The sequence below is a fragment of the Lethenteron reissneri genome, chromosome 5 (assembly GCF_015708825.2).
Source record: "Lethenteron reissneri isolate LAM-NWPU_2019-01 chromosome 5, ASM1570882v1, whole genome shotgun sequence".
Classification (NCBI taxonomy): domain Eukaryota; kingdom Metazoa; phylum Chordata; class Hyperoartia; order Petromyzontiformes; family Petromyzontidae; genus Lethenteron; species Lethenteron reissneri.
Window position 1 is genome coordinate 8,337,376 of NC_083783.1, and position 13,992 is coordinate 8,351,367.

Sequence of the window (13,992 nt, forward strand, 5' to 3'; positions counted from 1 at the left end):
GCTATATTAAACAATGCCAGCCTGTGGAGTACTCTTTAGGCCTTTGACCAAATTACCCAGAATGCATTCGATCTAATTAGTTGTCAGAAGCCAAGCACGATTTTCGCCTGGATAGTGATTTGGTGGGCAACCACCATGCATAACAGGTGTTTTGTCTCTGACATGACTGCATCCAGCAATTGAATGGATTGGTGAAGAGCTGACAATTTTATTCCAGAAATTTTAAAGATCACAGCAGTGCATTATCCTCCGACCACAAACCTTTTGCCAGCATGCCGGTCGGTGCTGGGATTTCAATTGGCTTCCTTGGCCCCCCGTTCTTGGGTGGAGCTGGACTCTCGGGGTGGCCCACACTGTCTGCTTGCCCTGTGATCTCAGGTCTCACTGCTACTGCTGCTGCTGCCGCTGCAGCTGCTCCCGGATGCTCTGCTGCTTCTGAAACATCCCGTGCAGCCTGCGAAATGCCCGTCGAACTTTCTTGACCCACGTCAATGCTGTGCAGACCTGTATCAGATACGAAAGGATGAAATGTGCTTCCTCAATAAAATGTTTACGATTTTAAAAGCTTGTCTTAAATGTTTTGATACAAAATAATACATGAATATTAAATTACTTAAAAAGTACCGACTGCACTTCACTGCATTACTTGTCCTATGTGTCCGTTTATTGTGTTTCCTCCAGTGTATACAATGTCCTTGGCTGCCTTGGGAAAAATGTGTCAATTCTAAGGTCATGTGCAGGAACAATGTGCAGTGCTTTGCTCAAATGTGCTTCTTACATTTCTTTGGAACATTGGGATTTGTTTTGTACTTGCATGAGTTGCAATTTAAAGCAATACATGATAATGATGATGATATCAATGTTGCCAGTGCACTTTACCTGAAGGGAACGTCCTTCTCACTGTTGTCTGGCTGTCGTCAAAATCCTCTGAGATGGGCCTCCGCTCTCGTATTGAGCTGCAGGAAATAAACATTGAATACAAAAATAACCTCAACAGAAAGTTTCACTGTAAAAGTTTAAATAGTCATTGACAGAGACATAACAGAAAAGGGCAGAAGAATCAAGTGTTTAAAATACATGGTATTTGTGCCACTGTAGGCACAACGAAAAAAAATATTTTAAATACACAAACTTTATTTAAAATATTGCAAAATATATGCCACTCCACTGCCGGATGAATGCCTCACCAGATTGTGATGGTCAAGGGGGTCATTTTACCAGACTTCACCACACTGGTCAGTGTGGGTTGAAGTGGGGGAGGCAGGAACTGGTTTAGATGTCACTGAAAATCTCATGTTAGCCTTGGCCGAAGCTCAAACCACCGATGTTAAGATGTTCAAACCCAAATAAATACCTTCTGCAAGGTATCAAGTCTACATTCACGACACATACGTGTGGCAAAACATGTAAACAAACATGCTCTGATCATATATGCATTTTCTTTTAAACTGATTGGCCTATACTGGAGACAGCCTTGTTTATGGCCTTGTCTCACCAGTGATAGACCAGAGAATGCCAAAAGGCAAACAGTACAAAGACAATGCAAATCTCACAATGCATATATCGGAATTGCCAGAAAGGCTAAAATCTATTTTCATTTTTCATCATTTTGGATACTGGCAAAAGATCCCATTGATATCAAACCACCGAGTTTGTAGCGCGATGCACTCGCCATTGTAACAGTACTCCACCCCACAAATACCTTATTTTATTGTTCTACCAGGAATTCTACGAGAATTCTACGAGAATTCCTGGTAATTCAGAAACGAGGACAGAGTAAACGGGTGGGAGGGAACTCTCACCCTGGTGGCGAGGACAACGAGTGCTGTTGAGCGAGATCGTGAGGCGTGGATACCCCGCCTCGACTCAGCTCCCGAAAGAAGCGCTCCTTCTCCTCCTGCTCCTCCAGGGTGTCCAACCCAAACGCCGCCACATCCTCTGCCCAAGCCGCCACCCAGCCGAGCCCACAAACGCAGGTCACACGGCATTAACACACGCATGCATTCAAACGAGAAAACTGGACTTAAAGAAATATTCACTCGTGGATCACAACACTGGTGGCAAATATCACTTGTGACTTATTCCATAATCTAACGATAAAAGTGACTTTGTGATTTGTGTGCATAATACACAGGTTCATTGTCATGCCCAACTGACACTGTGTTACACAGAGCACCTAATAATTATTTTGCACATGTACAGCCCTCTTTTATCAATCCACTGCTAGATGAGGGCTCTCCTATGCTGTTCAGGTTGTGGGGGTTGTGACCATACTTCACCACACTGGTCATCGTGGGTTGGTGAACGTAGCATAGACATGAGAGCATAAGATTACAGTGTGACACTTGATATTCTTCACTTTGCTGCCCATAACATAGCCCAACAGCAGTGTATAACACCAGTTATATGCATTGTGGTTGCACATCCAAGCACTATTCAGACTGAAACCTGCTTAGCTTCTAAAATCGGATGAGATCGGGTGCATTCAGGCTAATTTAGTCATAGGCATTGTCCTATAATTACAATTAATTACAAATCTACACAAATTGACAACCACAGCTATCACGATAATTGCAAATCATCATAAATGAAAATACAACAAAAAATATAAGAGACCCATACTTTGCGTTAATCCGGGCATGGTTAGCAGAGATATAACATCACCATACAGCATGTAGTTTGATCCCACAGAGAGGTGTTCCAACACATCTATCTAACCACTTGACACTCTCAACACGTGTGAAGGTGTGCAGAGGACAAGCTCACCGTCCACTTCAAGGCTATCTCGACTGATGGAGACAGAAGCTGTTCCCCTGCGGACATCCTGACGGGGAAGCCTCTGGCTGCTCTGCTGCTGCTGCCCTTTCGCCTCATCTTCAGACTCTTCCTCCACAATGGCGCGAGACGACTTGAGGAAGTTCCGTGTGGCCCCGCTCAGCCCTAAGCATGTAACAGTTCAGCGACACAAATATATTCCTATGTTCACGATAAATGCATTGAATCTTGAATGTAAAATACATGTTTATGTATGCAAATTATATGCTAATGATATATTTCTTGTGCTAGATCACACAGACACAACAATGTTGAAATAACGCATACACGATAATACAAGCAGGAAAAAAATAATAGGTTATTGAATCCGATTTAGGCCCCAACTCATGACAATGCACTGCATTCATCAATAAATGAATGACTACATTAGGACCGAAGATTCCAACCTCCGCATGTTTTTTGGACCACTTTACCTGGCTGTACGAAAGCGGTTTTCAACAAGTAAAGTCACAAGATGCAATCTTACAATCTATAGGACAACTTGTACTGGCTGCCAGAGCCATCACAGTGTGAGATATTTTTTTTTTCTAAAGTATTTTATTAACAAGACGATTCAGGTACACAGAGGATATGAAAGGAGGAAGACACTGGCACAAACTAATTATGGATTACAGTGCAATGAAAACCTGTCTAAACCGCATGTTTCAATAAACTGCTTCAATAAACTCTGCAACCCTGGTGTCTTCCTAACCTCTGATACCCCTGTAAAAAAAAAGGGAGGGGGGCGGGTGCCTAAATTCCCAAATGAATGCTCTTAAGAATAATGCCCACTCGAAAAGAGGTAGTGAAGGAGTTCCATGTTTGGTGGTAAGCTTCCTCCCTGCCCCTTAGTTTTGCACTTAAGATGCTCTCGAGCGACAGTGTGAGAGATTTTAATTAAGGTTGGTGAACGTGAAGAAGTGAATAGGCTCTGACCGGTGGGATTGACGTCACGGTCATCGCTCCACCAGGGCCGCCGCTCTGGCGCAGCTGAGGCTGCGTCACGCGAGCGCTCCGGGCTCCCCACGGCGCTCGCTCTCCCGGAGCGAGTGAAATCAGATTCGTCGGACAGCGACTTTAAACGACACAAAGCGTCGCAGCGATGCGTAAGCCACTTGACAATCGTGACATCGAAAGCAACACGCACACGATGCTCCGTAAAAATACTGTTCTCTGGAACCAAATGGACGAATTCCAGTTATTGAAATTATTCGTGATGTCAGTTCTGATTCTTAGCAGGGTGTGAATGTGCATGCCTGGCTACGCAGATCTTTGGAGGTGAAAGTTGGTGGATCTTGCATACTTGTGAAACTCTAAAACTCGCTGAACTGCGAGGTGACCAGGATATTGCAGTACAGAAAATGGGCTTGTGAACCATTGTGTGTAGATTTTTGAGTCACCCCATTGTATGCATAGATTTGCAGGTAGATATATCAGCTATCGTCCAGAATCACACTCATTTGTGGGAATGGGCAAACGACCAAACTTTATTGACAATCTTGAAAATGAGTGATTGTCGAGACTCAGCCATTTCACCGTCTAGCTCAGCAATTTTTAGAATACACCAACCCTTTGCATCCAATCGGTGTGCACCACCGCGCCCGGCTCTTAAGACTCGCAGATCAGCAGCAGCAAAATCTCACCTCCTTCATGAACTTCTCAAACTGCTCATCCAGCTCCTCCTTTGTGAGCTGGCCACGCTGCATGTTGGCCGAGGAAAGGGTCTGCTTGCTCACCTCGGCACTCGGCAGCGACGGCACTGCCACATCATTCACGGTGGCAGCGAACCAAGGCAAGCATCCACCTACAAAGGCACCGAATTCAAGAATTTATTTTTTATCTTTTATTTCACCAGGTAAGGCCCACTTGAGCTGTATGGCTCTTTTTTTTCAGAAGCGAACTGGCCATAAATGATAGCTCAACGAAGTGGATTATCATCACGTGGACATTTATAGCAGACAAATACTCTAAATGGATGTTGTTGATTCTAAATGTGGAGGGAAAAAATCGGAGGACCCGGAGAAAAATACGGTACACGTGACCACGGGGAGAACAATACACCATTCAAACCGGTGGAATTGCTGCGGCTAGAAACCATTCGAGGGATCAGAGTATTGGGCTTGTGGTCTCATTTAGCGGTGCTGGCCCCCCGATCCGATTACATACCTGGTAACCCATATGGTTTACCCACCCCTATTCTTGTACAGGGAAATTTAGTTTTCATACGGCGTACAGCCGTTTAAATACGGCAAAATTTGCATATTTGTTTGTGTGTCTCCCTAGTGATGGGACTTTGTAAGATGAACGTTGAGATTTATAAGGGTACAGGGTGACCAATAAGGTGTGAATTGGTCTGTAATAAGGTAGGCACTGATCAGGGGTTGACAGGTATGTTATTATTATATGTACGTCAATAAATGATCTCACCTGGCTGAGAAAGGACGCAATGCATGCAATTCAGTGGGCTCATCAACTGATTAAATGACATCAATTACCGATTTATTTCACGTCTGGTTTTTATGCAAAGTCTGTTATGTTAGTCCCCTCTCCCGTTCTCGTTCTGCTGTAATGTGCACCGATGCACATACAAGAAAGATTGGCTGATTAAATGTACTTCATCCCTTTGTCAAACCGTGGGAATGATCAATCCACTGCTGGATGAAGGCCTCCCCTAACCGTCGGCACCCTCCCACGACCCTGTGATGTTAACAATGCACCCAGCACCTGAATTGATTGCAACGCTCCACCTCCGCGTTGGACGCACGGTACTCCAATCTCTGGCTGTTCGGTTATTATGCCAAGTCTAAGAATTGGTCTTTCCCCTTTTTTTCTGGCAACAAAACTGAAACCTTTCACAAGGAATCATGTGTGCATTAACCACAATATTTGTGGTCAGAATGCAAACAAAAAACACAGTCTGATAACATATGCATTGTCCTTGAAACTGATTGGTCCACACCAGAGACAGCTTTCTTTTGAGCCTCGTCTCAAACGGTGCTAGACCAGAGGACAGCACAAAGACAATACACTATCAAAGTAATGAGGGCTTGGGGTAAATATCTACATCATGAGACCTCCTTTGCCAGTACCAAAATATAAGAATAGGGTTTTCCTATTTTTTCTGGCAACAAAACTGAAACCTTTTACAAAGAATCATGTGTGCATTAACCATAATATTTGTGGTCAGAATGCAAAAAAAACCACTGATAATATGCATTGTCCTTGAAATTGATTGGTCCACACCAGAGACAGCTTTCTTATATTTTGGTACTGGCAAAGGAGGTCTCATGATGTAGATGCCAAGTCTGTTGATGTGTTTTTTAAAAGTTGCCCATTAAGTTTAATGTACCTAGAGCAAGCCCCCTTGTTGTTATCAGATCTCATAAGCTGAGCAGGTTTGAGCCTGGATAGTGCTTGGATGGGTGATCAACGCAGTACGATATACCAGGTGCTATAGGCTGCTGTGCAGTAAAACCCACATTGTTGTACTCTACTCCTATGGCTCCGCACGTCACATTGTGATTTTAATTTAACTTAGTTTTTAAATTTTTATTTAATTTAGTTATTTTCAATTATTATTATCACATTGTCATTTAATTTAGTTATTTTTATTTATTATTATTTTATTACCCACGTGACTTTACCGAAAGCTTCAAATCTAAGTCTTGTAAGTAATGATCCGAGCTGGAGTCTATTTGCGATAGCATTCCAGACCCTGGGGGCATCTATAGCAAAGTCACCTCAAACTAGTCCAGCAGTGGAGTGAGTGTACGCGTGTCTCACCTGGTTAAATGAAGGAGAACACAGTCACCACCACCACCACCATCGTCGTCTTCATCACCTCACTGTGATGAGAGCGAGCGCGTACTCTGTCTATTATCACCAACAAAATATTAATATTACCACGACCTAACTACAGCTTCGCCCTTTTTAACACTTAATAAGGCGACGCATGTTAATTACGCGGCTATTTGCCATCGTAATTGACACTTTAAACACGTTGGCTGTCACTCACGTTCATGTTTGTAATGGGACGGACCGCTCAACAAAACAAACGGCGATCCGCATCCCCCGCGATTCGATTATCTGGAGATTGATCACGAATCGATTCCGCAACCGATTCCCACGTGTAGTTTCTTCCGTGGCGTCTGTACTGTCTCGGGTTTTTTTTGCCTGTCTCGTTCGTTCCGATCCATCGGTGTATATGAGACGAATTATTCTATTTTAAATGACTCTCACGCACGCCACGATCCCACGAGCGAATCGACAACGCGACATTGAAACACGCAGTAATCGATTAATCGATTCACGACCTGACAACCGAAAGTCCCGCGGGAAAAAACCCGCCGCTCGTGACGTCACCGGCATCTGCACGCGATTGGCTAAAAGAGCGGCACGTGACTTAGTCGCGCCCCACCTCCTAATCGCGTTGCGTGATTACGTCATCACGCAGCACGTGGCCGCGTGGCGACGTACGCAACGCGTCACTACGCCACTTGTCAAGGCAAAGGCGCAGCCCTGCAATTGCTGGCTCTGGGGTGTCTCCCACTAGAGGGAGCCATAGATGCCATATTTATGGTGTGTCTATTGCCTACTCTTTCAAGCACTACCATTTAAATTTCGATTTAAAGCTTTCGTGACTGCAGGGATTCATCTTCTTGGTTCTTTCGGTAAAGTCACGTAGAATGGAAATAATAAAATAATGAAATAAAAATAAAACATAATAAAATAATTCTCACGACGTTTCGGCCACAACGCAAGCAGCCGTCCTCAGGTGAAGAACAGGTATGTCAGAAAGGACGGCTGCTTGCATTGTGGCCGAAACGTCGTGAGAATTATTTGATGTTTTACTTATTTTTGACAGACCTGTTCTTCACCTGAGGACGGCTGCTTGCGTTGTGGCCGAAACGTCGTGAGAATTGTATTTTATTATGTTTTATTTTTATTATTTTATTATTTCCCCTCTACGTGACTTTACCGAAAGAACCAAGAAGATGAACACTACCATTTACTTGTGCAATTTGTCCATATATACTGTCTTTTTTATGGTTATCTTTCCTATAATTTGCACTCCTATCGGTTTTTGTCTTTTTTGTTGTAACTTTCTGACACTGAACTGTCCACTCCTTAGAACTTAATTTGCTATCTTATATATACAGTATATACGTGTACATCATCTTCATCTTATGAATTGTATGCTTATTCATCTTGTTATTCATATTCTCCACAATGAAGCGAATGGTTTTCAGTTAAATTTATTTGGTATAGCCCTGTGAGCCATTCGGCTCTTGAATCGGATGCAAACGCAACAAACAAAAACATGAACAAGAAACATCTTAAAGTGACAAAAACATTCTAGATTTGAAGCTTTCGTGACTGCAAGGATTCATACTCTTTGGTTTTTTCGGTAAAGTCACGTAGGTAAAAAAAATCTAATAAAATAAATGAAAAATGTAGTTATTTTCATTTATTTGATTTTTTTATGAAACATTTAGTTGTTTTCATTTATTAGATTTTTTACCTACGTGACTTTACCGAAAAAAACTGAATATGACAAAAAAAAATCTTCAAGTGACTACGCGCAAACAGAAAAATCCAGGAAAAAACAGCAAAGTCTTCCAGAAAAAGCACCGTATGTCAATGCTGTGTGTAAAAACCCAGTGGGATGCAAGTCAAACAATAACAATCATAAAACAATTTAGATTAAAGTTATCAGTCGAACTCTGTACTACAACAAACAAATATGGCTAAACCAAAAACGTTTTCGAAATCAGCAAAATAAAGCTATAAAGGCAATGTAACAGTGATCATATGAACTGTGATTGAAATTTACGTTTGGTTGTGCATTTCTACGTGATTTCGTGTCGAATTGGAACTCCATATCCCCTTGCCTGTAACATCTGCAGTTCGCTGTCATTGATTGAGGCATGCCTGGCTGTGCTGATCACAGTTCTTATGATTACTGTTGTTACATTGTTTTTACAGCTTTATTTTGGTGATTTCGAAAACATATGGTTAAGCCATGTTTATTGCGGAGTTGGCCTGACAGCTTTAATCTAAATTGTCTTATGGTTGTTATTATTTGACTTGCATCACACTGGGATTTTTTCACACAGCGTTGTAATGCGTTGTTTTTTTTGTTCTGGAAGATTTGCTTGTTTATCCAGGATGTTTCTGTTGCGCGTCGTCACTTTCAGATGTTCTCTGTTCATATTTTGTTTGTTGCGGTTGCACCCGACTCAAGAGCCGCATGGCTCACAGGGCTATACCGAGTAAATGAAACTGAAACTTGAGACACCGTATGCCGGAACCGGTCAGAGTGTGCTTGTCTTGAAACAATGCTGCTGGAAATTGTGGACTCGTGGTTTTGTGTAAGAAATACTTTCGATTTAAAGCATTCGTGACCGCAGGGATTCATATTATTGGTTCTTTCGGTAAAGTCACGTAACTTTACCGAAAGAACCAAGAATAATAAATACTTTGTTTGAATTATGTGGAGGGACTAATATGTGAAGGAGACACAGTCTGAACATTTATTTTATGATTTATATTCTCATCAACGACACTCATTATTGTTTTGTTTACATATGAGAACTATAATAACACGAAATCCGTTTAATGTTTGTGCACCTCAATTTTGTAATTGTACTATGATCAGTCGAAAAATTATTTGCCTAAGCAAATTAATTTTCACCTCAGGGAATTTAATATCTAACTTTGTTCAATATAATAGATTTCTCATGTGATAGTTGTTTTTGTTTTGGCTCTGATCTCTATTTGCTTCATTGCTGTACTTTATTATACCATTTTACTTGCTTTTGTAATGTTGGTGACCCATGTCACTTGCAAAATAGACTATCCTGGTCTATAGAATTCTCACCTGATTAAAAAAAAACACTTTCCTGCGGAGGGAGCTGGAAGGAACGTTGGGTTGCTCGGTCAATGGCCAGGGTCAACGGTGGCGTGGTGTATTCCGCAAATATGCCCGACTGTGAGGGCGGGCACAAGCCGGCGTGAGTAGGTTAAACGTTGAGTTCTATAAGGGAACCACGGGGTGACCAGCCCCTCCCCACCCAGCCCCACCCCTCCCACCCAGCCCCACCCTCCCCACCCACCTCCTCCCCACCCTCCAATCCCCACACAGCCCCTCCCTCCCCACCCAGCCCCTCCCTGCACGACGGACGGACACAATAATCCCCTGTGGGCTGGTGGAACCAGGAGGTTCCTACCAGTAAAAAAGCTTGAACTTGACTGTTAGCCATGGTCAGAAATCAAACTCATGCTACCGGGTTCATATTGCAGTACACAAATCACTGTGTCAACGTACCGACATTACAACGTGAGCCATGTTCAGTCCACTTCTGGGCGAAGCCCTCTCCGAGCTGTAGCCATCTATCACGACCCTGTTATGCAATGATCCACCTCAGCGATTTCACACAGGCTGATTCTATCGCTCCATCTCCACGGTGTTCCCCAATGTGAATTCGTCTCAGCCAACTTCCATCAACCCTTCTTGGGACATGTCCTGCCCGAAGTCTACTTTTCTTAAAGATTAAAAAAGTACGTAATTAATCCGCACATGTTCTCAAATCCAAGGGCTCCTCCTCAACGAGATCACGTATAAAAGCACAGGCGTGTGTGGCAGGATTCGTAAGCATGCACCCATGTGTCAATTTGTGCCACTCCCATGACTGAAACATTTTTAAATGACTAGCATTAAAGTCGCCTTGAGGCATGCCTCCACGGGGAAACACTTTAAAATCTTTAATGCACGTCTCTAAACATAAACACAAAAGGATTAGCTGACTTTTCTTGGCTTTGGGTTTCAATAAATGCTGTTTTGTTTGAATGTGAAGCTATGCCTTGGATGTAATCCTTTTTTAAGAAGGTGCGGGCAAGAGCCAAGATGACTTCCTTATCTCGTGGGAACATTTTCTCCAGCTTGCTTATTCAATGCGGTTATATATTTACTCATTTATTGACGAGCAGCCCTGGGCGTGAGAACAATGTACAGTGTATTCATTCTAGATTTGAAGCTTTCGTGACTGCAAGGATTCATATTCTTAGGTTTTTTTCGGTAAAGTCACGTAGGTAAAAATTTTAATTAATAAAAGTAAAATAAAACAAAATAAAAAATCACGACGTTTCGGAAGCAACACAAGCCTCCGTCTTCAGGTGGACCCGTCACAGCCACGACAGCTGTATCAAGTAAATGAGAGAACACAAGAAATGCCACGCCGTATATATAATGGTTGAGGGGGGAAGGGCCAGGAACGGCACACTTTTTTTTATTAATATGGTATTTCTTGTGATCTCTCATTTACTTGATACAGCTGTCGTGGCTGTGACGGTTCCACCTGAAGACGGAGGCTTGTGTTGCTTCCGAAACGTCGTGAATTTTTAATTTTGTTTTATTTTACTTTTATTAATTAAAATTTTTTACCTACGTGACTTTACCGAAAAAACCTAAGAATAATGTATTTATTTTGCCTTACCCAATTGGGATGAAATGATTTGCGTGGTGGCTTTTAAACGAAATCATTTTCATGCGGAACAATTGTGGCAGTCGTGGTTTTTGTGTTTTTTTTTTTACATTACACAGCTCTTCAGCATCTCACTGTATAATGGTCTCATCAGTATGTGTGCATCAAGCTGTTGTTATTTACAATTGAACCACGGGAAATGTAACCCATTATAAATGTATTTACTTATTCTATTTTCTCACCACCTTTGATACGATATTGTGTGTAAGGAAAATTGCATTTCTATTTCAAAATTAACTGGTAAATCAAAATATGAACATGAATCGGTCAGCAAATGGATGAGACAAGAGGCAGCAAGTCTTATTATCAAGCAGAACAGATTATAATGACGTGGATATCAAGGATGGATACCTCAACAGAGTATTCTTAGGTTTTTTCGGTAAAGTCACGTAGGTAAAAAAAAGAAAAGTAAAATAAAAAAAATGAAAATGAAAATCACGACGTTTCGGAGGCAACACAAGCTTCCGTCTTCAGGTGGAACCGTCACAGCACGATAGCTGTATCAAGTAAATGAGAGATTACAAGAGATACTACTCCGTATATATAACAGAGGTTTTCGCAAAAACAGATTCGATGGAAAGTGACACATGAAAGACAGAAAAACGGAATACCGAAAAGCAGATGGCGAGACATGGCACACTAACTTGGCGAGAGATCAAACGATGTTGAGGAACTTGTGTCGACAGCTTTTGCAGAAACGCAAATCTTCCTGATAATTCCAATGTCATGGACAACATTTCACAAGTCGTTGTGCCAGACTGAGCCACTACTTGAGACAGGTGCTGCTGCCGTTTTGAGATGAAGACAAGCCGCCAAAAGGCAAACACGTGGCTTGTGGATGAGGATGATGATGGATGCTGAACCCCCTTCATGCACCCAGCAACTGGGGCGACCGCTGATGTCATTCTCTGCTGGGTTTGTGCACATAGTGCGTTAGAATAAACATATAGTCGGAGTATAGCGGCTTCACATTGCAGCACATCGTTAATGGCACAGAAAAATCAGCCCGGATCCTGTAAAGAAAAATAAATACACTCGGTAACATTGTAAATACAAGGCAGGCTTTTCACGGTGTGAGCCACATTATGTTTTTGTAACAAGTGGGCCAGATTGGCTCATTGTTAGGTGGCTGGCGTGGGAACACTGCCAGGAAGGAAAGGGCTCAGCCTTCCTCTAAATGCATTTAAATTAGCATTTGGAATAGTGCAACTATTTTAGGTCATCCTTTATAGAGCATTAAGCCATCTTCTTGGTTCGTTCGGTAAAGTCACGTAGAATGGAAATAATAAAATAAAATAAACATAATAAAATAATTCTCACGACGTTTCGGCCACAACGCAAGCAGCCGTCCTCAGGTGAAGACCAGGTCTGTCGGGGAGAGAGCGTCTGAAGACGGCTGCTTGCGTTGTGGCCGAAACGTCGTGAGAATTATTTTATTATGTTTTATTTTTATTATTTTATTATTTCCATTCTACGTGAGTTTACCGAAAGAACCCAGAAGATTAATCCCTGCAGTCACGAAAGCTTTAAATCGAGCATTAAGCCAGTTGAGGCCTATGAACAAATCACATTGAACAGGCCCAATCTCATCAGATCTCGGAATCTAAGCAGCTATGACCCTGAAAAGCCTTGTGATTCGATGGGTGACCACGATGCACCCCCGGCTCTGATATGTATTTTTGGGGCTGTGCTACGATGTGGACAGCAGAGAGCACTGCAGCAACGTCCGTCGTTGTACTGTACTTCAATGAGGCCACGTCTATGCTTCCCACCTTCACTAACCTCACTGACCAACATGGTGTAATAACACCGTACGCCCTGCATGGTGTGGCGAGACCCTAATCCGGCAGTGGATTAACACAAGGTACACATGTGCATCCTATTTGAGAGGCGCTCCAGTCGTGGCGAAAGAGGAGCACCTGACCCTAAGTCTCGTTCTAACTGCTGCAAACTGTCTCTTTGGTTCCGTTCCCTACTCTATCCGTTGTTTCCAGGTGATTGTTTCATTCACTGAGTCTCCTGGGTGAGTGAATGATAGGGTAGCCACCTCTTCCACAGACCAAACCCACACGTAAATGTCTCAGTCAGCCTCGGTCTATTAAAACTATGCAGTAAACTTGAATAAAGTTCAACACAATACCAGGACCGGATTTCAGTTCAAATCAATTCCTGCCACCCAAACACAGATGCCAAATCCCAGACTATCCGGGTCAAATCTGAACAGGTGGCTACCATAGTTAGATGGCTGGCCACGTCAAGGCAGCTTCTACACCCAAGATATTCTGAGCGCAGGCCCAAAGGTCAGGAGACTCCAGGCATCCAGCAACAAACAGCACGTTTTAAAGTTGTGACAGTGAAGAGTATGGTGGTTGAACACCGAGTGGAAAACACGAAACAGTTGTTGGTAGACCGAGTCCTCAACATGGGTGGAGGCATCGATGAGTGAAGTTCATTGGAACAGTAAACCACGGTCGTGGAATCGATAGAAGATTGATAATTTGCATTGTCCTTCCCCCGCAACCTCCGGTTACCATTGTTGGCTACATACGGTGCGAAAAAAGTTCAACATATGTACAAAGATAGTTCATCTGCTTCGTATCACCTCTTTAGACTGTTGCGCCGTTTAATCTCACTC

General features: G+C 42.7%; 1 protein-coding gene across 5 annotated transcripts in view; it reads right to left on the reverse strand.

Moving 5' to 3' along the window:
• CEP162 (centrosomal protein 162) overlaps window positions 1-6,874 on the reverse strand; it is a 24,601-nt gene extending 17,727 nt beyond the window's left edge. For all 5 annotated transcript variants that reach the window (XM_061567851.1, XM_061567849.1, XM_061567852.1 and 2 more), the window contains exons 1-7: window positions 6,598-6,874; window positions 4,458-4,618; window positions 3,751-3,889; window positions 2,767-2,940; window positions 1,803-1,938; window positions 880-956; window positions 262-504 (exon numbers count right to left, since the gene is read on the reverse strand). In XM_061567851.1, coding sequence (XP_061423835.1) covers window positions 262-504; window positions 880-956; window positions 1,803-1,938; window positions 2,767-2,940; window positions 3,751-3,889; window positions 4,458-4,520 — 832 coding nt within the window. In that variant the 5' untranslated portion in view covers window positions 4,521-4,618; window positions 6,598-6,874. The remainder of the gene's footprint in view (window positions 1-261; window positions 505-879; window positions 957-1,802; window positions 1,939-2,766; window positions 2,941-3,750; window positions 3,890-4,457; window positions 4,619-6,597) is intronic.
• Between the last annotated feature and the right edge of the window lie 7,118 nt (window positions 6,875-13,992).